This window comes from Balaenoptera musculus, chromosome 2, assembly GCF_009873245.2.
Source record: "Balaenoptera musculus isolate JJ_BM4_2016_0621 chromosome 2, mBalMus1.pri.v3, whole genome shotgun sequence".
Taxonomy (NCBI): Eukaryota; Metazoa; Chordata; class Mammalia; order Artiodactyla; family Balaenopteridae; genus Balaenoptera; species Balaenoptera musculus.
Window position 1 is genome coordinate 121,562,933 of NC_045786.1, and position 24,923 is coordinate 121,587,855.

The window sequence follows — 24,923 nt, forward strand, 5'->3', positions numbered from 1 at the left end:
TGCCTATGTTTTCTTCTAGGAGTTATATGGTTTCAGATCTTACATTTAAGTCTTTAATCCATTTTGGGTTTATTTTTGTACATGGTATGAGAAAGTAGTCTAGTTTGATTCATTTGCATGTAACTATCCAGTTTTCCCAGCATCATTTATTGAAGAGGCTGTCATTTCCCCATTATATTCTTACCTCCTTTGTCATAAATTAATTGACCAAATAAGCATGGGTTCATTTCTGGGGCCTCTAACCTGTTTAGTTGATCTATGTGGCTGTGTTGGTGCCAGTATCATACTGTCTTGATTACTGTAGCTTAGTAGTATAGTTTGAAGTCAGGGAGTGTGGTGCCTCTAGCTTTGTTCTTTATGTATTTAGGTGTTCCTATGTTGGGTGCATATATATTTACAATTGTTATATCTTTTTTTTGGATTGTTCCCTTTACCATTATGTAATGTCCTTTTTTGTGTTGTTACAATCTTTGTTTTGAATTCTGTTTTGTCTGATATAAGTATCGCTAACTTGGCTTTCTTTTCATTTCCATTTGCATGGAATACCTTTTTCCATCCCCTTACTTTCTATCTGCATGTGTCTTTAGATCTGAAGTGAGTCTCTTGTAGGCAGCATATATATGGGTCTTATGTTTGTATCCATTCAGCCACTCTATGTCTTTTGCTTGGGACCATTTAGTCCATTTGCACTTAAAGTGACATTTAAAGTAGTTACTGCCATTTTGTTAATTGTTTTCTGGTTGTGTTAGCAGTTTTTCTGGTTGTGTTTATAGTTTTTTGTTCCTTTCTTCTTTTGATGGCTACCTTTAGTGTTATATTTGGATTCCTTTCTCTTTTTTTGTGTATCTATTACAGATTTTTGGTTTGTGGTTACCATAAGGTTTATATATAGCATGTGTATATATATATATATTACATAGTATATATATATAATTACTTTAAGTTGATGATCTCTTAAATACAAATGCATTCTAACAAACCTGATTTCTTACTCAAAAGAGGGTTTTTTGGTTTTTTTTCTTTTTTTTTTTGATAGGAGAAGGGAGAATTACTGGAGTAATATCCTTGAGTAAAAGAGGATAGGAGCTGAAGCATAAATAGATGGACACAGACAGGAACATGGAAAGTTTGTCCACAATAAAAGCAGGTACAGATACAAGCAAGTGAGCAAATGTGACAGAGAAGTTTTCTTTCTTTTTTTTTTTTAAATAGATTTATTTATTTTTATTTATTTATTTTTGGCTGCGTTGGGTCTTCATTTCTGCGCACGGGCTTTCTCTAGTTGCGGCGAGTGGGGGCTACTCTTCACTGTGGTGCATGGGCTTCTCACTGTGGTGGCTTCTCTTGTTGCGGAGCACAGGCTCTAGGCGCGCGGGCTTCAGTAGTTGTGGCACGCAGGCTCAGTAGTTGTGGCTCGCGGGCTCTAGAGCGCAGGCTCAGCAGTTGTGGTGCACAAGCTTAGTTGCTCTGCAGCATGTGGGATCTTCCCGGACCAGGGCTCGAACCCGTGTCCCCTGCATTGGCAGGTGGATTCTTCACCACTGCGCCACCAGGGAAGCCCGAGAAGTTTTCTTTTGATTGTTCCTATTGCTCAAGTCCTCTTCTTGCTCCCCTACCCCCCGATGAGAGAGGGAGGTAGGAGATGTGTAAAAATATGAAATAGTTAACAAGGACGATGGGAGAGTGAATGGATTAGGGAGCTGTGGTAGGATACCAAGGGGCACTAAGTGACCACAACTTGTTGCTGGTAATCATAAATTTAAGGTGGACTACTCAGATGTGTTTTTCTTCAGTCACTTCAGCTGTGTACAAGGCATAGGCAGAAAATTAGATTGTATCAGGACTGGGGTTGTGCCGAGCAGGTTCAACAAAGAGAGGAATTGGGGAGCTAAATTATATTCTTATAATTTATTCTTACAATTCCTCACAAACAAGGAACATTTCACTTGAATGTTTTTTAAATCACTGGACTTAAACTGTCAATAAGAGTGATTAAACCAGAGGAAAGGATCAACATACATAACAGTTTTACATAATGTTGGCAATTTTATTTTTAGTTTTGATATATAATTTTAAAACACCTAGTAAAAAGCAAAAAAATGTATATCACTGTTAGATATATGGTTAATTGTTTCACTTAGTAAACTAATTCATCAATTAGTAATGACAGTTTTTACCTGCTTCTTTCATGGAAGTCCGGTCTATCATTCCTTTTAATATATAAATGTTGCCTGATAAAGTCCTAAGTTTGTTGTGCTTAATCCGTTCTATAATTGCATTACTGTGCCAATATATGTTAGTGATGTCTCTAGGAGAAAAAATAGCTTAGTTAAAACCAAAACATTCACATTTTACCAAGAGTCACAATGTACATATATAAGCATGTAAATTTATAACAGAAAGTAATAAATTTGCCCTCCAGCTACAATACTATTAATCTAATTACAAAACATTTGAGGGCCAAACACTGCAACAGAACTCAACCTCTTGGCTAATGTGATCCTCAGAGTACCAAGAAACTGTATTGTGGCCAAACCACACCCCTAGTATAAAATATATCATTAGCAAGAAAACAGAGCCTTCTCTATCTGGTGCTAACAACTGATGCTCAGCTTCCAAAGGATGATTTCCCTGTCCCTCTCCTCACGGGCTATACTGTGTTAGCTTTCACACAGTTATATGGTTTGGATTATTCTAATCTTGCGTTTTTTCCCCTCACTATATAGCCAAATGTCTTTACCTTCCTCTTTGGAAAGTACCAAAAAGAGGTTCAAACTGCAGTATCAAATCACTGACCCACAAATCTACTCTTCATACTTCCTTACGTGAAACTAAGAATAAATATAAAATAGAAAAAACGAAGTATGAAGATGTATTAGATAAATGTTGAACATTCTTTGATTCATTAGATAACTAATAAGAAACATTCTAAATATAAATGTAATAAATAAGGAAGTTAAGTTCTTTAGTTTGGTCAAATGGAATTAAATTCATACATTATACTTTAACACAATATTCTCGTCTTCTGTTCTTTCTATCTTTATTTATTTTATTTAACAAATATTTAAATAGTACTCTAAAAGTACTGTTCTCAAAGTCTTATAAATATTAACTCATTTAATCCTCAAAATAACCCAAAAGGTAGGTCATACTATTATTGTCATCATGCAAATGAAGAAAATGAGACTGAAAGAGGATAAGTAATTTGCCCAACTCATATAGCCAGTAAAGAGCAGTAATGGGATTACAACAAAGGCAATCAATGCTGCCTCTGGATATTAAGGAAATGGGTGCAAGGCAGGCAGAAATAAAGTGAGCAAGACAGATTCTATACACTTAACTTATAAACTTGCAGGTAAGTACCTTGAACAGTGATACACTGTATTGTTTTATTACAAACTTTTATTACAATTTTTTTTTTAACTACTAAGAAAATTGGTTTTGAAGAATAGGAAATTGTGCTAATAGAGTAGCAGAACTAGGCAAAGCCCACTTACCAGATGATGCTTTCGCTTTAGGGAGAACCAGAAAGTGCCAATGATTACTTAATATGTAGCTGTATGGCAAAGTGTTATATATTTTGATTTCTTTTCTGGATCAGTAATTTATATCTGGTTGTCCCAATTTAGATGTGAGAATCTGGACTGAAATGCATGTAGTAAATATTAACTAATCATATATAATTAAGCAGATAATACCAGTTCACTTATTAGAACCTCTGAAAAAAATAAAGCACTGTGTATACAAATTTGAGCTGTCACTATTTTAAAAATAATTTGAGTTAACAGACAAAAGCAAGAAAGCTGGTTACAATCACAATGGTCATACTCATTTTACTTTACTGCCATCAGTCTGTAACCTCATTAGAAAGTCTTTATTTTGTACCAAGATGCAATTTGTCATGCATCTCCTTTTAAGCTCTTACACACAAGTATATCTTATCACAAATTTTATTAAAAGAATACTGAAAAGTTACACTTACATCAATTTTCCTTCTACACATATAGCAGTGTTATCATTGATGACTTTAATCATCCATTCCTGTAGCTGGACTACCTAATTAAGCATAAAATGAAGTATGTTATTTTTTGTATTACTTGTAGCATATGCATTACAAAATCAATTTACATTAAATTAAAAGAAAAAACTTATACGAGTAATCCAAATGAGTCCTTAGTGTTCAACTACGTAAGAATCACATTCTATTTTAAATAGCAATAAGGTAAAAACTCTTATATATAATTGAACAAAAGATGAATGGAGGACTTCCCTGGTGGCACAGTGGTTAAGTATCCACCTGCCAGTGTGGGGACATGGGTTCAAGCCTTGGTCCGGGAAGATCCCACATGCCACGGAGCAACTAAGCCACAACTACTGAGCCTGTGCTCTAGAGCCCGCGAGCCACAACTATTGAGCCTGCGTGTCACAACTACTGAAGGCCGCACACCTAGAGCCTGTGCTCTGCAACAAGAAGCCAGCCACTGCAATGAGAAGCCTGCGCACTGCAGCAAAAAGTAGCCCCTGCTCTCCACAAGTAGAGAAAGCCCGTGCACAGCAACGAAGACCCAATGTAGCCAAAAACAAAATATAAATTAATTAATTAAAAAAAAAAAAAGATGAATGGAGAGAGACTGAACTGAGGTTGTAATGCAGAGTTTGCTCTACAGTCCAGAATCAATTATACTTTAAATATTCTTATGTCAAATACCCTTAACCACTAGGGGAAAAAAAAAACACCTAAAATCCTAAGGTATCCATTAAAATACCAAAACTCACAAAAGACCCAATAACTTGGAGAAAAAAAACAGTTGTGTAATATACATTTCACCATCACTCTTACCCTTATATAATTAGAGCTTTTTTTTTTTTGCAAAGTTGATTTGGAGTTGCATTCAATTTCCTATAAAGGTGACTGCTAGTAATCTATATTTAGTATTCTATTCCAAAGCAAACATCTGAACAGCTCAGAGAATTCTTTATTTTAGGACAAGTAAAATCCTACATTACTATAAAGGCAGATTTCTGTGAACAACTGTGTTATGAAATTATTGCTTTTATTGTGTAACAATCTAATAATGAACTATTTCTGATGAGAAATACAACCATAAAAATCATACTTTTAGTCACCATTTATTTTATATATAAAATTATAAACTTACATATAAAGACAAATTATTCTGTGGTAGTTTTATGCTGAGTCAGGAAACTAAAATGGAAGGGTATTCATTTAAAAAATTACAGGTAGGACCTGGGAAAGAGGCAATAAAATTTCTTTTTTTTTTTTTTCCTACTTCTGCATTTGGAACTATAAGATATATCAAAGAATCTATCAGATGGAGATGGTATTAACAATAAAAGCTAACAGTAGGCAGTGTTCCAAGCATCTAAGACACATTGACTCATGTTATTCTCATAACACTAGGAGGCAAGTACAATTATCTTAATTTCATAGACAAAGAAACTCTGTAAAGTCTAGTTCAATAACTTGCCCGTATCACACAGAGCTAGTTAGTAGCACAGATGGGTTACAAATCTAGGAATTTTGGCTCCACGATCCTGTATCATACTGCTTACATAAAATACCAAGGGACTTCCCTGGTGGTCCAGTGAGTAGGACTGTGCTCCCAGTGCAGGGGGCCCGGGTTCTATCCCTGGTTGGGGAACTAGATCCCGCATGCATGCTGCAACTAAGAGTCTGCATGCCGCAACTAAGAAGTCCTCACGCAGCAACTAAAGATCCCACATGCTGCAACTAAGACCCCGTGCAGCCAAAATAAAACAAAAAACAAAACAAACTATGTTGTTAAAAAAAAAAAAAAAGAAAAAATCGGAACTTCCCTGGTGTCGCAGCGGTTAAGAATCTGCCTGCCAATGCAGGGGACATGGGTTTGATCCCTTGTCCAGGAAGATCCCACATGCCGTGGAGCAACTAAGCCCGGACACCACGACTACTGAGTCTGCGCTCTAGAGCCCGAGAGCCACAACTACTGTAGCCCACATGCCTAGAGCCTGTGCTCCGCAACAAGAGACGCCACCGCAATGAGAAGCCCGTGCACTGCAATGAAGAATAACCCCCGCTCGCTGCCAACTAGAGAACTCCCGCGCACAGCAACAAAGACGCAATGCAGCCAAAAATAAATTAATTATTTAAGAAAAAAATCAAATATTCATTCATCAAACATTTGTTGAGCTCTACTATGCTCCAGGCATTGGTTGAGGCATGGGATTCATCCAGAAACAGAATAAAATGGCCACCCTCTTTAGAGCCAACATTCGTGTTGTATGTGTGGTGGTGGTGAGGGTTGGTGATGGGGTTGGAAGCAAGCAGATTGGTGGTGGTGGTGATATTCAAATAAATAATAAAATGTCAGGCAGTGATAATATTAAAAATAAGTATAAATGGAGGATTTTTTTTTTAGACAGGATAGTCAGGGAAGGTCTTGGAACAGAGAACTGAATGAAGTAAGGGATGAGCCATGTGGATATCTGGGAGTAATTCTTCCAGGCAGAGGGAACAAGTACAAAGGCCCTAAGTAGGTAGCAAGGAGGGCACAGTAGCTTGAAAAGAGTAAGCAAGAGAGATGAGATGAGGCTGGATATCTCCAGGATTGAATTATGTAGAGTCCTATAAGCTATGGTAAAGGTTTAGTGTTTTCTCTCTCTCTCTTTTTTTGGCCGCCACGCGGCATGTGGGATCTTAGTTCCCCAACCAGGGATCGAACCCGTGTGCCCCCCTATCCCCCACTCACAGCCAATGAAAGTGCTGTGGAGTCTTAACCACTGGACCACCAGGGAAGTCCCAGTGATTTCTCTTGAGGTGAGAAGTTACTAGAGGATTTTGAGCAGAGGAGTGACATGATTTAATATTCTATTAAGGGGCTGCTGGGTAGAAATTGGCCTATATATAAAGATTCTGGCCTCTATTTAGAAAACAGACTAAAGGAGAGAGAGGCAATAGTGGAAACAGGGAGACTATAAGGCTACTGTAGTAATCCAAGAGATTACTGTGCCTTGGACTAGGAGGTAGTGGTTGAGCAATAAGGAGTGGTCATATTCAGGACAGTAGAGACAATGGGATTTCTTCATGGTTTAGATGTGCAGTATGAGAGAGAGACAGAGACAGAGAGACAGAGAAAGAGAGAGATAGAAAAAAAAGCCCAAAATGAACCTAAAATTTTTACCTAAGTATTTGGTGAAATGGTATTACTACGTACCAATATGGGACACAATGTTAAATTTGAGATGCCTACTAGGTATCAATAGAGAAACTGTACAGATAATTGCATATGTGAGTAGGGTTTACAAGAATGTTCTGGGCTGGAGATATATATTTGGGAGGTATCAGCAGAGAAATGGAATTTAAAGCTATGGCACTGCATAATAATAGTCTAGAGAGTATGTGTAGAGAGAATCAGTTCCTAGGACTGATTCTAGGGAATCCAATATTTACAGGTTGTTACAGGAGAAAGCAGCAAAGGGGAGTGAGAATGCCCAGTGAGGCAGCAGAAAATTAGGAGAGAGTTTCTAGAACCTAAGCAAAAAAGCAATACACCATTTTAAGAAGGATGTCCTGATTCACTGTGTTACCCTCCCCCATGAGTGACAGAATAAGGAATAAGAATAATCATTGGATTTAATGATATGGAAATCATTGGTGAACCTGAAAAAAGCAATTTTCATGGAGTAGTGAATATGAATGTCCAAAGTGGAACTTGTTCAATAGGGATAGAGGTAAGAAGAAATGATCACTGTGAATACATATACCTCATTCAAGGTGTTTTGCTGTAACAAACAAAAAAAGGGGTGGTAGCTGGAGTGGGATATGGAGTAAAAGGAAGGTAGACTTTTTCTTCATATTTTTTAAAAAACGCAGGTCATGTTTCAGGTTGTTTATATACTAATGGGAATGATGCAGAAGAGAGGAAAAAATTGAGGGGATAATTAGAAGGATGAAGTCCTTTAGGTGGTAGGAGGAAATGAACTGGCCTTGAAAAGGAACACAAACTGTTCATCCATTTTAACAGAAGGAAACACAGAATGTGTGGATACAGCAGCAAACAGACTGATAGATTTGGTGATGGGAATATGAGGTTCTCAATGAACTGAGAATGAGGAGGAAAGAGAAGGTTTGGAGGTTTTAAGAGATAATAAGAGTGGCATACTCCTCTAGGAAAGTCAGAGTGTGGGGTGGACTGACAAGTGAAATCTAGCAGGACTGATGGGCAATACTGAGAGCCCATTTAAGGTTTGTTGTCAAATTTAAAATGAGACTAGTCAACATTGTTGTGCATTTTGTTCCAGTCATCTTCTACTTCTCAGGTACAGGTATGTAGCAAAAAAAAAAAAAGAGTAAAATTTAACCAGGGTTACAATTTTGCCAGAGGAAGACAGAAGGAAACGCAATAAACGGAACTGAGAGTTTAGTCAAGGGAATGATTATAATGATGGACCATGGACTCTATGTAAGGTAAGAGAAATGAGGACAGAAAAGATTTGATGAACTGAAGGTTGTCTTAGTGGGGTGGAGTATTGATGGTGGGGATGGGGGAGAAGTACTAGAGGTAGAATGATCTGAGCACACAGGATTTAATAGTGAGAGTGGGATGCTTCAAAGTGAGAAGCTGGTGCATGGACTGGCAAAGACAAGGGATGGGTATGACTAGAGTTGAGGGTATTGGTAGGGAGAAGATCTCTGAAAATCAAGAATTCAAGGAGGCTGGATAGATTATCTACATGGATATTGATGTCACAAGAGTTGATGACAGAAAGAATAGCAGAGGAAAAAGTAACAGGTGTCCAAACACTTCAACAGGATGCAAGCTCATGACTAGGAGGTTGCACTATAGATGACTACAAAAGGACAGAGGGAGTGGTAAAGCCTTATGGCACATGCTTCAAAAGTTAGGGAGGGGGGGCTTCCCTGGTGGCGCAGTGGTTGAGAATCTGCCTGCCAATGCAGGCGACACGGGTTCGAGCCCTGGTCTGGGAAGATCCCACATGCCGCGGAGCAACTAGGCCCGTGAGCCACAATTACTGAGCCAGCGCGTCGGGAGCTTGTGCGCCGCAACAAGAGAGGCCACGATAATGAGAGGCCCGCGCACTGCGATGAAGAGTGGCCCCCACTTGCCGCAACTAGAGAAAGCCCTCGCACAGAAACGAAGACCCAACACAGCCATAAATAAATAAATAAAAAAATTAAAAATCTTAAAAAAAAAAAAAAAAAAGTTAGGGAGGGGGAAGGAGTGGTTTTAGAGAGAATGAGGAACAAGAGGAACGCACATTATATCATCTCTAGGTCCAACAGAATATGGGATACGGGAGAAAAAAGAGCCACCATTTAAGAGAAACAGCCATAATTTTAGTTAGAGCAAAGTTAAGAAATGTTCATAGAAGATTGAGAATATAACATTTTGCTAATGCTGTAACTCGAGTTCAAGAGAGCAATGTAATGTTGGGAGAGTTAGAGATGAGTGAGAGACTGGGTCAGACTAAGGCATGTACGGAACTGTATACAGATAAGAGACCTGGGAGGCTTGGACTTTGTGTAGTAGCTGAGGTAAACAGTACTATAGAGATGATGGAATTAATACTGTAGGGTCTCTTAGAAGAGATGTCTTTAAATCTTTTACTTAACCCACCTCATATTTTTAAGACAACATCTAAAACTTTTCCTTTTAAGTCTAATGCAATTTCCAATAAATACACTGAGATACAAAACTGTAACTGTTATATAGCTCTTTAAAATTTAGACAGGGACTTCCCTGGTGGCACAGTGGTTAAGAATCCGCCTGCCAATGCAGGGGACACAGGTTAGAGCCCTGGTCTGGGAAGATCCCACATGCTGCGGAGCAACTAAGCCCGTGCGCCACAACTACTGAGCCTGTGCTCTAGAGCCCACGAGCCACAACTACTGAGCCTGTGTGCCACAACTACTGAAGCCTGCGCGCCACAACTACTGAAGCCTGCGTGCCTACAGCCCATGCTCTGCAACAAGAGAGAAGCCACCACAATGAGAAGCACGTGCACCGCAAAGAAGAGTAGCCCCCGCTCACCGCAACTAAAGAAAGCCCTCACACAGCAATGAAGACCCAACGTAGCTGAAAATAAATAAATAAAATAAAAAAATAAATTTTAAAAATTTAGACAGAATTCAAATATCATCTCAGTTTGATACCTACAATCATCCTTTTAAAAATAAAGGCTCAAACCTTTACCAATTGGAAAGTTTACATTGTATCTTTCTCCTTGAACTTTTATTTCTATTACACTTCCTTCAGAGAACTTATCCTAATGTAACATAGTTTGATGGTCTAAAGTCTTTCATTGATCCCTCTGTATTACAACAGAAAAACTTCTCAAATCTTCAGATGCTGTAACTCTTCTTTTAATTGCTCTGTTAATAGAAGCCCAAGAATCAGGAAAAAAAAAATTTAAGAAGAATACCTCACTGTTCATCCCCAAAGGGAGTTGAAGACTGTACTAGTAATAGTGCAAAGTAAGAGTTAATGCCTAGGTCTTACTTTTAATCCTCTGCTCTTTTCACTAGGCCACACTGCCTCTACACTAAATAATAACAAAACCCCAAAATGAAGATACTGTTAATGAGAAAGCAAAAGAGCTCATGCTCTTGAAGAATGGGGGTAAAAACAAATATACATCTGCCTTAAAAGTTTTCCTACCTTATTTTTTTTAACTCCATTTGTAATAGTTTGGCATGTACTTGGAGAAAGCTTCCAGGCATTGCTTTTTGATCTCTGAGGTATTCCTACATGAAATCTTGGAGTTGCAAGCACAATTTTACATGTATCATTCATGGAACCTGGAAGATCAGTCTCTCTGGGCATTGTTTTCTCATTTCCTTCCTTAATTTCCTGTTCTGAAGTGCCTTCTGTTGTAATCTTACTATCATCAGAAACCATTAATTGACTGCCATTTTTAAAAGGAACACAGAGAGTCTCAATGGTGGTATTTTGGGATTTTTCACAGGTAGAATCAGTGCCTTCTAAAACAAACGTGTCCTTTTTGGACTTAGTGGTTGCAACTGTATTCTCCTTTGAGTGAAGAACTTGTCTAGCCAACTGAGCTCTAGTTAATGCCTTGTTTGAGACTCCTGCAGCTGAATCATTTTCATGTTCTTGGTTCAGAATTGGAAGCTCTGCAAAAAATACAAAACCAAACAAAATTTATAGAAGGATAATATGAAATTAAAAGAGAGCAACAGAACAATTGAAAACTTTTAATATTTTTTCCTTTTTAAAACTGAAGTATAATTGACTTAAATATTAGTTTCAGGGTATATAACATAAGGATTCAGTATTTTTACACATTACAAATAACGTACTACATAGGATCACCACAATAACTAGTTACCATCTGTCACCATGCAAAGTTATTACAATATGATTGGCCACATTCCCTATGCTGTACCATGAAATCCCCATGACTTATTTATTGTATAACTGGAAGTCTGTATTACTGATCTCCCTCATCTATTTCACTCATTTCCCCCTCCCCAGGCAACTACCAGTTTGTTCTGTGTATCTATAGGTCTGTTTCTGTTTTGTTATGTTTGTTCATTTGTTTGGTAAAACTGTTTATATTAAAAAGTCTTCAGGTTAGAAATGTTCCACCCTCCTGCCCAGTCTGAGTGCTGCTGGCTTTTACAACTCAATCTTTTATCCATAGTCAATGCCTGTTGCCTACACAGGGGAAATAATTATCTAGAACATTTAGCCATACATTGAAATAACAAACTAAAAACAAACAAAACAAAACAAAAAGTGCTTTACCATAAGTTAAATTGCATACAGGTGCCTTCTTTTCCTGCTGATATTGAATCTTTTGCTTGACTGACAGGAAAGTATTATTTGATGATTCTGAAGGAACTTCTTGGACTGAGGCTGCGTTTTTTTGTTTTTTTTTTTAAAGAAAGAAGTTGAGTTGTATTAGTCACTGAGAAGAAAAAAATGCCTTTAAAAAAATCTTGGAATAGACTTAGGTTCAGTAATGATCCGACCAAGAGTGTATACTTATGGAATATATGACAGTTACATTAAGTTTTTTCCCTTTATTATTGTCTCATGCCTTCAACAGATTCTCTATACCTACATTATGCTGAGAAAGAATTTTTTTAAAACTTCTCCACATTACTTGCCAACTCTAGACAAAAGTATATTACTGAACTTAGAAGCCTAGACATCTGGAATAACATTCTGTTTCTACCGCAAATCAGTGTTAAGGTTATATATGAAGTGCCATCCAGCCTTGAAAATTCTGATTTTGCTTCTGGTTGCTGGAAATTTCTAAAATGTGGAAGAACAGTTGAAAAGTTGTAACTTATACTTTAAAAATCAAAATGTTGAGATTCAGTAGCAGACTAAACCATAATTTATACTTCTTTGACATCTCTTTAGCAGGTCTTCAAAGGCACAAATCTGGTAGGCTTATCAACTAGACAAATAGGAACTAATAGTATTACTCAACATTTTATTCTGCTTTACATCCTAGATGGTTAGTTTTGTTTCTTGAATACAGAAATGAATTTCTTTCACACAAAAAGGGGAAGGTAATCAATTTAATTTGTACCAGAGAAGGAAAAACTGAATTATTTTATATGTTTAATTTTAAATATTATACTTGAAAAAATTGGTAGTGATTGTACTTTAATAAGTATGCCGCTTTGGCCTTAGAAACCTTAATATAAAGATTCTATTATAATGATGTGTCATAAAAGAAGGGTAAGTTTCTATTTCTTTAATTCATTCTACTAGAAATGACAAGGCAATGTAGTAAAGATGAGTAGGTAATTCAATCAAATATAACGTGCTATACAGAATTTGAGCCATTTATTTGAGAGTCCAAGGATCCATGCAGAGACTCTCCAAAAGATCTCTGAAATTATATACGAAATCTGTGTTTGTATATATGTGCATTTTCTGGGGAAAGATTCATCAGATTCTCAAAGTAGTCAGTTACTTCTTCTCTCTAATTCCACTTTACATATAAAACATGCTTTAATATACATTATTTCATTTGCTTCTCCCTTTTCTCCTAGACTGTATGAGATTATTTTGTATACTCCCCCACCTCTATCTTAAACTTCCTTAGAAAACTCTGCTTTTTGTGTCAAAATATATCACTGTCTTTGAAATGCAACAATATACCCACAATCTATTGTGTAGTAGTTAAGAGCACGGGCTTTCTGATAGATACCTGTATTTAATTCTCAGCCCATCACTTACTACCTGTGAGACACAGAGTAGATGTGACATATTTAAAAGCTCCATCTCCTAGACTATTAAATGAGCATATAACCATAGTGTTTGCTGAAAGAATCAAAAGAAATAATGCATGTAAAGTATCTTTATCAATTATTGCAATCATTAAAATCTCAATTTCAAGTGTCCCAATTTCTGATCACCTTATATCTTTCCAGATCATTCTCTCAAATTCACTGACTATCCCAACAAGACCTACACTTCTTCACCTCCTTCAGGTCTTCTTTTCTCTGTCGAACCAACTTAAATTTCATGGCCAATTGTGACCACCCCCTTGCACACACACCCCAACTCCTTTGTCCTTTTTTCACATCATCCTACAGGCACACCTTGGAAATATTGTGGGTTGAGTTCCAGACCACTGCAATAAAGTGAGTATCACAATAAAGTGAGTCATGTGAATTTTATTTCCCAATGCATATAAAAGTTATATTTATATTATATTGTAGTCTATTAAGAGTGCAACAGTCTTATGTCTAGGAAAAAATGTACATACCTTAATTTAAAAAATTATTGCTAAAAAGGCAATTTTTATTTTTATAGCAACTTTACTGTTAAAAAATGGTAACCATTATCTGACAACACAGGATTGCCACAAACCTTCAATTTATAAAAACCGCAATATCTGTGAAGAGCAATAAAGTGAACTGCAATAAAACGAGGATGCCTGTATTTGGCAAAATTAGAGTCCTGATAAAATCCAACCCCCTTCCTATTCCCCACCAGCACCTATGCAGCTAGAGGAAAACTCACAACCATACTGATTGGTCTTATCTAAATTCATGCCCACAAATCTCAAGTAAGTCCTTAACATTGCCCAGGAAATCAGGCCTAGGCCATTTACTCTTTTGCTCTCCTACACTATTCAAACCTCCTCAAACTTCAATACCTGCTACCTATTCTCGCTCTCAACTGATGACTTGACTTCCTGTTTCAGATTATTTCTTAAGTCACATAACACTGCCTACCTTCTTGTTTGATGTTCTGTTTATGTTCCTAACGAAGGCCAAACATCCACTTTTAGATTCTATTCCCTCTCAACTACTCAAGAATATCATACTACAAATCTCAGTTTTTCCTTCCCTAGTGGATCATTCCCAACAGCACACCAAGATGATGTTATTTCACCAATCATTAAAAACAACAAGATCTTCTTAAACCATATTACCCGTATTTCTCTGCTCCCCTCAAAAAGAACTGTCTATGTTCACCATCATCAATTTCTCTCCTCACACTCTCTCTTCAACCCTCTTGAATCACGTTTTTGCTACTATCACTCCACCAAAACTGCCCACATCAGTCATCAATGATTTCCACGTTGCTAATCCAATAGTCAAATCTCAGCCTTCATCTTTCTTGACTGATTAGCAGCATTAGACACAGCTAATGACAACTTCCTCAAAAGCATTTTGTTTTCTTGGGTTTTTCTTCTTCCTCATCTTTTCAGTGGCCTTCAGTACTTCCTACTCTTTCTTCTAACTTCTAAATTTCAGGGTGCCCCAGGACTCATCCTTGAATGTTTTTTCTGTGTACACTTACTCCCTGATGATCCCATCTAATCTCATAGCTTTAAATACCATTTAGGTGCTAATGACTCACAAATGTATTTTTCACACCTGGACCACTTCCTTAAATTCCAACTAATCTTTTTCAAAAGCCTAATTCACAACTACACTTCAATTTTTAACAGATGTATCAAAATTGACATGACAAAAAACATAATTGCTGAGCCCCCAACCCCACTCCACCTCTGTCTGCCCCACCTCAGTTAAATCGTTCCAGTTGCTCGAGCAAAAAAAAAACAAAACCAAACAAACAAATCACCCTATACCTCTTATATTCCACATCCAATCTCTAAGCTCATGCTATTGGCTCTTCCTTCAAAACATATCTGGAATTCAGCCACTCCTTATTATCTTCACTGCTACCACCTGACCAAGCCAACACCATCTCTCAACTGAATTACTTCATTAACTATTTCAAATTTAAAAATGTAAGTCAGGTCGTGTCATTCCTCTGCTCAAAACTCTCCAGTGGCTCCTTAATTTGTTCACAATAAAAGCCCAAACTCTAACATCCACCTATAAGGCCCTGCATTATCTGACCCTCTATTTATCCGCTCCTTCCCAGATCTGTCCGCTCACTCCATGATAATCTCAAAGCTAGTCCAGATGCTTCTATTTCGGGGCATTTGTACCAGCTGAAGGATCATCCTTCCCCATTCAGTCCCCAAGATATCTGTATCTAGTGCCTCCTTCAATTTTTGGCTCAAATGCCACCTTATTGAAACATTGACCACCCCACTGAAAATTACAACCTCCTCCAACTCTCCCCATCATGCTTACTCTTTTTCTTTCCAGAACATTTTTCTTCTATTATACTCTAAATAATACTTATTTGGTGATCTGTCTCCCAGCAACTGAATGTAAGCTAGCTTCACGAGGGCAGAGATTTTTTGTTCATTTTGTTCACTGCTGTATCCCGCCCGAGTGCCTAAAACAGTATCAGACACAATAAACACTTTTTAAACCAACACGTAATAAAACTAACCTCTTAGTGAACTGTCTTCTGGCTGGAATGATGTGTTGTTTTCCTTTTCTTCACAGAGGTAGGTATGCTGTAATACTCCTTCCTCAGCTCCGTTAGGAGTGAAAATTTTATTACTTTCATTTTTTGGTGGTTCCAACAAACTGTTTCTTGATGCTTGTTCTTGCTTGTTCCGTAGTACTTTTTCTTTCATTCTTTGAAATATTTTTCCTGGTGATTCATAGCTTGCTTTATTTTTTAATCCATCCTTGTTGGGCTTTATAACACTGATATCAAGAGAACTGTTAGAGGCGGTAGCCTCTGCTAGCATGGTAGATTGAAATATATTTTTATTATTAAAAACTGTTACTTCTAGGAACTGACTCTTTTTATGGTCATTCCATTTTAAAGAGGACTTCTGATATTTCGCCAAATCTTTTATAGGAGTAAGTGTGCCTGAAGGAATGTTGTCAAAAAAGACTGCATGCATGGGCATATTTCTCCTCTGAGAAGATGTCTCTGAAGACAAGTGAATTCCTGGATGTTTCAAAGGTGTTGCAATCATCTTGATAAACAGTAGCAACAAATTTCCTCTAACAGAATATTCACTTAAACACAATTTTCAGGATAGACCTTCAGCAGGGGGCCAGAAGAACCTGTAGTTCAATGTGAAATCAACCTTTACCATGCTTTGGCACAGAAAAAGTTAAGTTTATTTGCTTTCCATAACAACATTATACTAATTAAAAGGTTTAATCGGTTCATAACAACACTGAATAATCTATAGCTCACAAATCAGACTAAGATTTTATATTTTTGTTAAAGCCTCATTTTACTATTTTTCAATGATAAACAGTTTGGCTTTTAAATTTACTTCTCTACGAAAAAGCAGCTTTCACCAAGGCTTCTACTTAATCGCCCTAGGGGCTGAATTTTGAATATGTTTTTGAAATTTATTTGAACCTCAAGTCCTGGAAGTTCCAATCTAATATTTGCATCAAAAAACATTAACTGACATTTGCATATGGCACTACATTAAGTTATAAAAGATTAAATTTCACCAATGTGGTTTTTCCTTTTAGGCACTTAAATTTTAAGGCAGCAGCTACAATGATATATCCTAATGAAGGCTAAAAATCCATTCAATTTTTAAGTTAAATAATCTCCAATCCTGATTTTGTTATGCTGCAGAACATTTTAATTGTGAGGTTTCAGTTTAAAAAAAAACCCTCAAATCAAAAGTAAATTATATTCATTCTAATTTTCTAAACATTTACTGCTACTTAGAATTTTTAGAGGAAATCATGTATTTGGGCATACATGGTCTTAGACTTGTTTTAGCTTGCTTCTTACATATAAATTTTATTTCCCACACCTAGCAATTAAGATTCTAGGTGATGAACCATACAGTTACATTCTGTAATACCTGGTAAATTAACAAAATATTTCAACCTGAGGAGCTCGGAACTTGAAAATCTAGATTTATAGCATCTCTGATCACTGAATTTATAACTATTCCAACCAGTCTTTGACATCATATAAACATAAAAAGCCTATTTAAGAAAATACAAATGCAATCAGACCAAAGACATCAAGTATCTTTATCTACAGTAACTTCTGTGAGAAACAAATATGCAAGTTAAAAATTCATATACGAATTACCATTTTATCCGATAGTTTATAAGAGAAAAAAAGGAAATATTCCTTGATAACAAGAGCTGACAAAAAAGGGTTATCCTGGGAATGACACAAAAACCACAATTCAGCAAATATGTATTAATGTATATATTTATGCATTTGGCAATGTGCTAGTGACAGGAACGCTGTGCTGAGAGTTGTAATACTCACTAGCCATTCTCTTTAAGCTCTCAAAACAAAAATGAATAAACTGGGACAATTGCATGGAAAGAAGGCAAAGTATGTGCAGGTTTACACAATCTCAATTCCTTAGAACCTAATGAAATGCTCAGCAGGAAGTATAAACTGCAAATAAACTAGCAGAACTAAGAACAGGCCCAATCTGTAGCACAACAGTCCTCCCCCCACCCCACTTCTCCCAGGGGGGGATACATTATAAGACCCCCAGTGGATGCCTGAACCTGTGGATAGTGCCAAACCCTATATATACACTATGTTTTTTCCTTTACATACATACGTATGATAAAGTTTAATTTGTAAATTAGGCACAGTAAAGAATAAAATAAAACAATTATAACAATATACTGTAATAGGGACTTCCCTGGCGGTCCTGTGGTTAAGACTCCGCACTTCCAATGTGGCAGGGCGCGGGGTCGATCTTGGTTGGGGAGCTAGGATGCCACAGGCCACGCGGCACAGCAAAAATAAATAAAAAATAATAAAAAGTAATAAAAGTTATGTGAATGTCATCTCTCTCACTCAAAATATCTTATCGCACAAATTTAATGCCTTTCCAACTTAACTAAGCATTTATCATGCATTGTGGCTGTAAACTTTTGCAGTTTGGGGTGCAATAGCAAAACCTGCATGCATTTCTTTTTCCTTCTTCACAATTTTACAAATAGAAGATTCGGTTTTAACCCAGACCTTAACAACCTCAGCATACGATTTTTTTTTCCTAATTAAGTCAGGAGCTTTCAACTTTTCACTTAAAGGAAGCACGTTACAGCTTCTCTTTGGCATATCCAAATTGCCAGCACCACTACTCTTGTGCTTTGGGGCAATTATTAAGTAAAATTAGGATTACTTGAACACAAGCACTATGATACCTCGATAGTCCATCTGATAACCGAGAGGGCTGCTAAGTGACTAATGGGTAGGATATGCTGGACATAGGGATGATTAACATCCCTAGCGGGACAGTGTGAGATTTCATCATGATACTAAGAAAAGCATGCAATTTAAAACTTATGAATTGTTTATTTTTGGAATTTTTCATTTAATATACTCAGACTGCAGTTGACTGAAGGTAACTGAAACTGTGGGCCGAGGAAAGTGAAACTGCGGGTAATGGGGGTGGGGGGTGGGGACTACTGTACATACACAGAACTGTTTTCATCTAAAGGCAGATAATTACAATCACAGTGAAAGTCTCCAAGAACCAGCACACAGCTCCTCTCTTTCATGTTGCCCAACTTCTTCCTTCTCAATTCAAACATGTAGTAGGATTGAGAGGTGTGTAGTCAAGATTCTGAAAATCCTCAAATTCCACTCACCCTCCCCAAAAGATGCAGGAAGTTCCTCTTTAAATAAGAAAGAGAAGCACCTCTTTCTTATTTATGTGATAAAGAGCAACTCAATAGAGGCGAAAAGAGTTGCCAATAGTTGCCAGGTTTCAGTGAGGTTGGTGGAAAAGAGAAGGATATAGAGAAAAAAAAATCACCTAGGATCTTCTCTGACCATAGAGGCTTTGCAGAATAGATACAGAAGAAAAACAAAAAGCCACTGGGTAGAGGCCACTCAATAAACACCTGAAGCCCCATTCTCTTCCTAGTTAACAGAAAAGCAAAACAAAGAAAATAAATCATGATGCTCAGACTCCAGGACTGAAGAAGAGAAGGTGAATTCTAAAATGGTATGCTTGTGCCTTCATTAACTGCTTAAAACTATTGGAAAATCTAATAATTTATTCTGAAAACTGACAAATGCTGATGTACTAGGAAAAAAATGGCTATTTATTCAAAATAAATACTCAGGCGTGGGAAAATCATTATATAAAAAAGCTAGGGCTTCCCTGGTGGCGCAGTGGTTGGGAATCTGCCTGCCAATAGGGGACACGGGTTCGAGCCCTGGTCCGGGAGGATCCCACATGCCACGGAGCAACTGGGCCCGTGAGCCACAATTACTGAGCCTGCGCGTCTGGAGCGTGTGCTCCGCAACAAGAGAGGCCGCGAGAGTGAGAGGCCCGCGCACCGCGATGAAGAGTGGCCCCCGCTTGCCGCAACTAGAAAAAGCCCTCGCACAGAGACGAAGACCCAACACAGCCAAAAATAAATAAATTAATAAAAAAAAAAAAGTACATTTAAAAAAAAAAAAGGTAGCTATGAGCATTTATAGTATGTAAAAGGCAGGCTAAACAACTGTTATCATGGATATGATACTGAAAGTAACTTTTACTCTTCTTCCTAAGAAGACATGAAAAGTTCTAGGAATTTACTGTTGTGGTAATATTAATAATAATTATAATGGAATGGATCAAAACTCCCAAGGCACACTAACCAAAACTGGGAGATAGAACTGGGAAAAAAATGAGAGGAACAGTAAATTAACTGGCAAATTATACATTTGGGGGGAAAACACTGAGGGCCAATATAGATAACATTCAAAGAAACCAAATGAATCAATTTAAAGAAATGGTCAACACAAAAAATGGCCAAAGGACATTTATGGCAATTAATGGAATACAAAAGGCCAATAAATGAGTCAAAATGACACTCCATTTTACTAATAAATGAAGAGATGCAAATTAAAACAGTGAGACTTCTTATGCTTAACAGATTGGTAAAGATTAATTTCAAAATATAGGTGTGCATGCCATTGGTCAAGAAATTCTACTTAAAATTCTTTTTCTTATAGAAACATCTACATAAGAATGCAAATATATGTGTGGTAATAATAGTCAACATCTACTGCATATACATCAGATACTACTTAATCTTACAGCAATTCTTAAGAGTTAAATACTGTCATTATTCCCATTTTGAAGATGAGGAAACTAAGGCATTGAGTGGTTAAATAACCAGTCCAAGGTCCCACTTACAATGATTAAGAGCAGGACCTCAGTCTATCTGATTTCAAAGCCCAAGTTCTTAAACAGGCCCTATACAAGGATGTTCACTTAAGTACTGAGCTAATTAGAAACAATCTAGATGTCTACCAAGATAGGACAAAATTCTACTGTTCACTGAAGTACCGGGCTAACTAGAAACAACCTAGATGTCTATCAATATGGGACAAAATTCTGCTACATCCATACAACTGAATTCTATGTATTCAATAAAAGGATATACACACACACGCATATACTGACATAGAAAGTAGCTAGGATACACTAAATTTAAAAAGCAGCAGAACAGGACGTACAATTGAATTTCTGTAAAAAAAAAAAAAAAAAGTCAAAAATAAACAAACACATCCAGGAGCATAAGCATAGGGGAAAAAACCTGTGAGTATACCAAATTGTAAACAGCGTTTATCTTTGAAGAGCCGTGTTTATCTTTGATGAAGGGGCCTCCCACTACCTAAATAATTTTACTTACATCTGAAAATATTTGCAACTAATATGTAATTTATCAGAAGAAAAAGCTGGATGTATCAATTGTTTCTTTAGCTCTGTGGATGCTGGGTTCCAAGGTGAAGAATCGGGCAGTGACGCACACAATTCTCCTACTTGGTAATCTTCTAAAAAAAAAATTTTTTTTCTAGAAGTGATTTTAGACGAAAAGCCCGGAGCGCTCACCATCGAAACGAATCTGAAGGAAAGTAGTCTACTCTCTTGATAACTACAGTAGACACGCAACAAATACACACCGAATGAATGAGCAGTTGTGATACCACAGCCAAAGCCAGAAATGTACAAAAGTCCGCGAGAGCCCGGAATGCTGAAGTGCTGAGACTCGCGGCGCCAGAAAGGACCGGAGGCAGGAGGCGAGGGAAGAGGGGCGGGGTGGCCGTACCTTGGGTGAAGGGCCTGGCATGGCGAGACGGCTGCAATCTGGGCTCGGCTTCGTGCTGGAGCGGGGGACCTGGGCGCCCCAAGACTCGCGCCTCTGGCCCAAGTCGGCCCCAGCTCGCAGCGGCCTAGCCCCAGGTGACGCTCACTTTCTCGGTGAGGTTCCCTAACACCTAAACAGCTTGGGAATTCAAATTTGAAGAGCCCGCCCTCCCAGCCAGCCCGGGATTGGCGCGCCCAGGAACTGCGTCACCGTGCGTCTCACTGGGACTCGAAAACTGGGGGCGGTCCCCGCTCCGCGTGAGCAATGCTATTTCCATAAAAACTGGGCAACCCCAAGCTGCCGCGGGTACTGGGCACGCACCTATAGTCGTCCTCGGACTTCGTTTCTTCTTCAGAGTTGCGCCAGCCCCACGTTCCGCCGCTCCTCCCGAAATGCTCTGAGGCAGGAAGGCCTACGTCAGACGTCGCCTGCGCGCCCTCGCGCTACTGCAGTTTAAGAAGTTTGGCCCTTCCCGGCTACCCTCCTGCTCTATGTGTGAAAGCTAGCAGCTTTTGGTTAGCGGTTCCTTCCTAGTGTGAGGAAACAGCTTGCTGAATACGTTTGAGAGAGCTTTTAGTTTTCTCAGACCGTCAGATACTTGAGGCCGAGAAGGAACGTTTTGTTCTTAGGGGATAATGGACTGAACGCAAAGTTATACTTGCAATGGGATGTTTAGTTTGAGCTATTCCCCCAGGAAGTGTGATTTTTTTTTTTTTTTTAAACCTGATCATCTCGAATACTACTCTGGGTTGCGATGCAGTTCGTGACAGTCGCGTTTAGACTTATCCCTGCCTTAGGCTACTCCCAGTGATGCTCTGCTCTGACTAACCACCGCGAAGTACTGTGTATCCTTCGCCTCAGCGCCCCGGCACGACGCGGTTGCTGGCTGGAAGCATTGTGTAGGGTGCCTTGTTTCAGTCTTGGCGGAGGAGGAGCCAGAGGAGTAACTAGTGTTTTCAGCCTTAAATCCCTTTCAGCTCCAATCCTGCATCTTCTGTTCATGGACTCCGCCCCCCTCCCCCACCAAGTCAGCATTTAGGACAGGAGAGTTTATTTTTTGCCTCATCCAAGAAAATTCTCAACATCCTGGAGTCATGTATCGCATTTGTCCGTTAAGACTGGACTGATGGATTAATTTTTTTAAAGTGACTTCTGCGATTCCCTCTTCTAAATCTTGTATCCACTAAGTCTTGTGCTCACCGAATATTCAGAATCTAAAATATAAATTTAAAACATCAAATGAATGCAAGTAAGGAAAAGAAACCAGTTGGGGGTGGGAGGAGGGAAGCAAATCATAGATCAAATGAAGTTTCTGTCTGTGCAGCATAATGAGAAAATGGCCGGACATGGATTTGCACCAAATTTATGGGAAAAACCAGACTTAAAATACATGTTTAGTGTCGTCTATGAAATACACTTTGTGAGATAGAGGGACTTTGAAAAGACAGGCATTCATACTTCAAAGTATCTGAAATAGAGGTATGAAAGGTTTCTGTTCCTGATGATGGAGATAGCCATGGCTCACACATTCAGCCAAAACAGGAACCTTGAAATATTAAGGGCAGACCCTCAGAATTACAGACTTTAATTTTTTTAATTAGCCACTTCTCATGTGAGAAATAACTAGGATCTAGCATGCTCCAGGGTGAACAGCAACAGAAATTTACATAAAGGTGACTAATAATTTTCCAAGGAAAACTGGATAACAGTTTGTGGATAAAAAGTGCAATGAGAAGACATACAGGCCAAGGGATAATGTTCATCTGTCCAATGGGACATCAACATGCTGCCCTGGATGGATCCTCTAAGTTTGTGACTGCCAGGAGACAAGCAGATGAGCTTCTTATCGTCACAGCCAGGCACCTGGGGTAACCTGTCCTAAATCTGCAACTCCTGGGAACACATACAGACCCACTTAGGGTCCAGAAGACAGACATAGGAGGAGAAGACTGGAATCCTCATGTTGTGTGGGAGTTGCTGCCAAGAGATCTGGGTCTGCTTAGCCTGGAAGAATATTCCTAGGACCATGGTAAGTTCCAGCAGGGGTACTAATTGACCATATAGCATTTTGAGGAGAATTATAAAAAAGATGCTCTTTCATCAAGGCTAGTGGTTCTCAACCAGGGATGATTTTGCACCCCAGGGGACATTTGACAATGTCTGGAAATATAAATGTCACAACTGAGAAGGGTGCCACGGGCAGCTAGTGAGTAGAGGGCAGGAATGCTACGAAACATCCTATAATGCACAAGACAGCTCTTCCACTACAAAGAATTATCAAATCTAAAATGTCAATAATGCCAAGGTTGAGAAATCCTACGTTTGGAAAATGTAGCCCTGAATTAGGATTTTAGTCACCTCTCACTCTCTCAGCTGTGTTCCCAATGTAAGACAAAACTGTGCAACCACTACGTCCTCTCCGGACTTAGAGGAGGAATGAGGATGGAGTCAACAGTGAGGTTATCGAGGCTTTTTAGAGGAGGACCCTTCAGTAGAAAAGCCTGCCAACGAGATTATTTTGTGATAGAGACAGTATACAAACACACAAACATATATAAACATACCGTTACAAATTGTAATAAGTGCTATGAAGATGTATCAGTTTGGGTCCTGCAGGAAGCTGATGGTGAGATGCAGTTAGGAGTATAAGAGATTTATTGGGAGATAAGGCCTGTGAAAGTTTAAAGGGGTGGAAGAAGAATTGGGCCTGGTAAATCTTCAGGCTTTGATGCAAATCATACATTTGTGAAAGAAAAAGGGAGAAGGAAGCAGAATTGGGCAGAGGGAGCCAAAGATTGCAATACAAATTGACAGAGTGTTGGCTAATGCAGTAGGGAGTTTTGGGGTAGCCCGTCAGAGGACTCCCGCAGTGGGCAGAAGTAGCAGGCCCTGAAATCCATCATTCTGGAGATCGGAAGAACATGCCTTGGCTCAAAGGCTTAAAAATTTTTTTTAGCTGAGATATAATTGACATATAACATTGTATTAGTTTCAAGTATACAACAAAATGATTTGAATATGTATGTATTGTGAAATGATCACCACACTATGTCTAGTTAACGTCCATTACTACACATAGATACAATTTTGTTTTTCTTGTGATGAGAACTTATAAGATCTACCCTTTTAGCAACTTTCAAATATACAGTTCAATATTTTTAACTGTAGTCATAATGTTGTAAATTATACCCACAAGACTTCTTTATTTTATAACAGAAAGTTTATACATTTTGACCACCTTCTTCCACCTGTCCAACCCCAACCCACACCTCTGGCAACCACCAATCTGTTCTTTGTATCTATGAGTTTAGTTGTTGTTTAATTTCACTATTAATTGTGAGATCATACAGTATTTGTCTTTCTCTGTCTGACCTATTTCACTTAGCATAATGCTCTCCAGCTCCATCCATGTTGTTGCAAAGGCAAG

General features: G+C 38.2%; 1 protein-coding gene across 4 annotated transcripts in view; it reads right to left on the reverse strand.

Annotated features, from left to right (window-relative positions):
* MIS18BP1 (MIS18 binding protein 1) overlaps nucleotides 1-21,893 on the reverse strand; it is a 64,014-nt gene extending 42,121 nt beyond the window's left edge. Inside the window, exons 1-6 of one of the 4 annotated variants that reach the window (XM_036843090.1) lie at nucleotides 21,458-21,703; nucleotides 15,828-16,459; nucleotides 11,790-11,900; nucleotides 10,680-11,155; nucleotides 3,983-4,056; nucleotides 2,178-2,308 (exon numbers count right to left, since the gene is read on the reverse strand). In XM_036843090.1, coding sequence (XP_036698985.1) covers nucleotides 2,178-2,308; nucleotides 3,983-4,056; nucleotides 10,680-11,155; nucleotides 11,790-11,900; nucleotides 15,828-16,368 — 1,333 coding nt within the window. In that variant the 5' untranslated portion in view covers nucleotides 16,369-16,459; nucleotides 21,458-21,703. Of the gene's footprint in view, nucleotides 1-2,177; nucleotides 2,309-3,982; nucleotides 4,057-10,679; nucleotides 11,156-11,789; nucleotides 11,901-15,827; nucleotides 16,460-21,311; nucleotides 21,438-21,457; nucleotides 21,704-21,817 lie in introns of those variants that run through there. The other 3 variants (XM_036843088.1, XM_036843087.1, XM_036843089.1) reach the window with 3 other exon arrangements.
* Nucleotides 21,894-24,923: the final 3,030 nt, after the last annotated feature.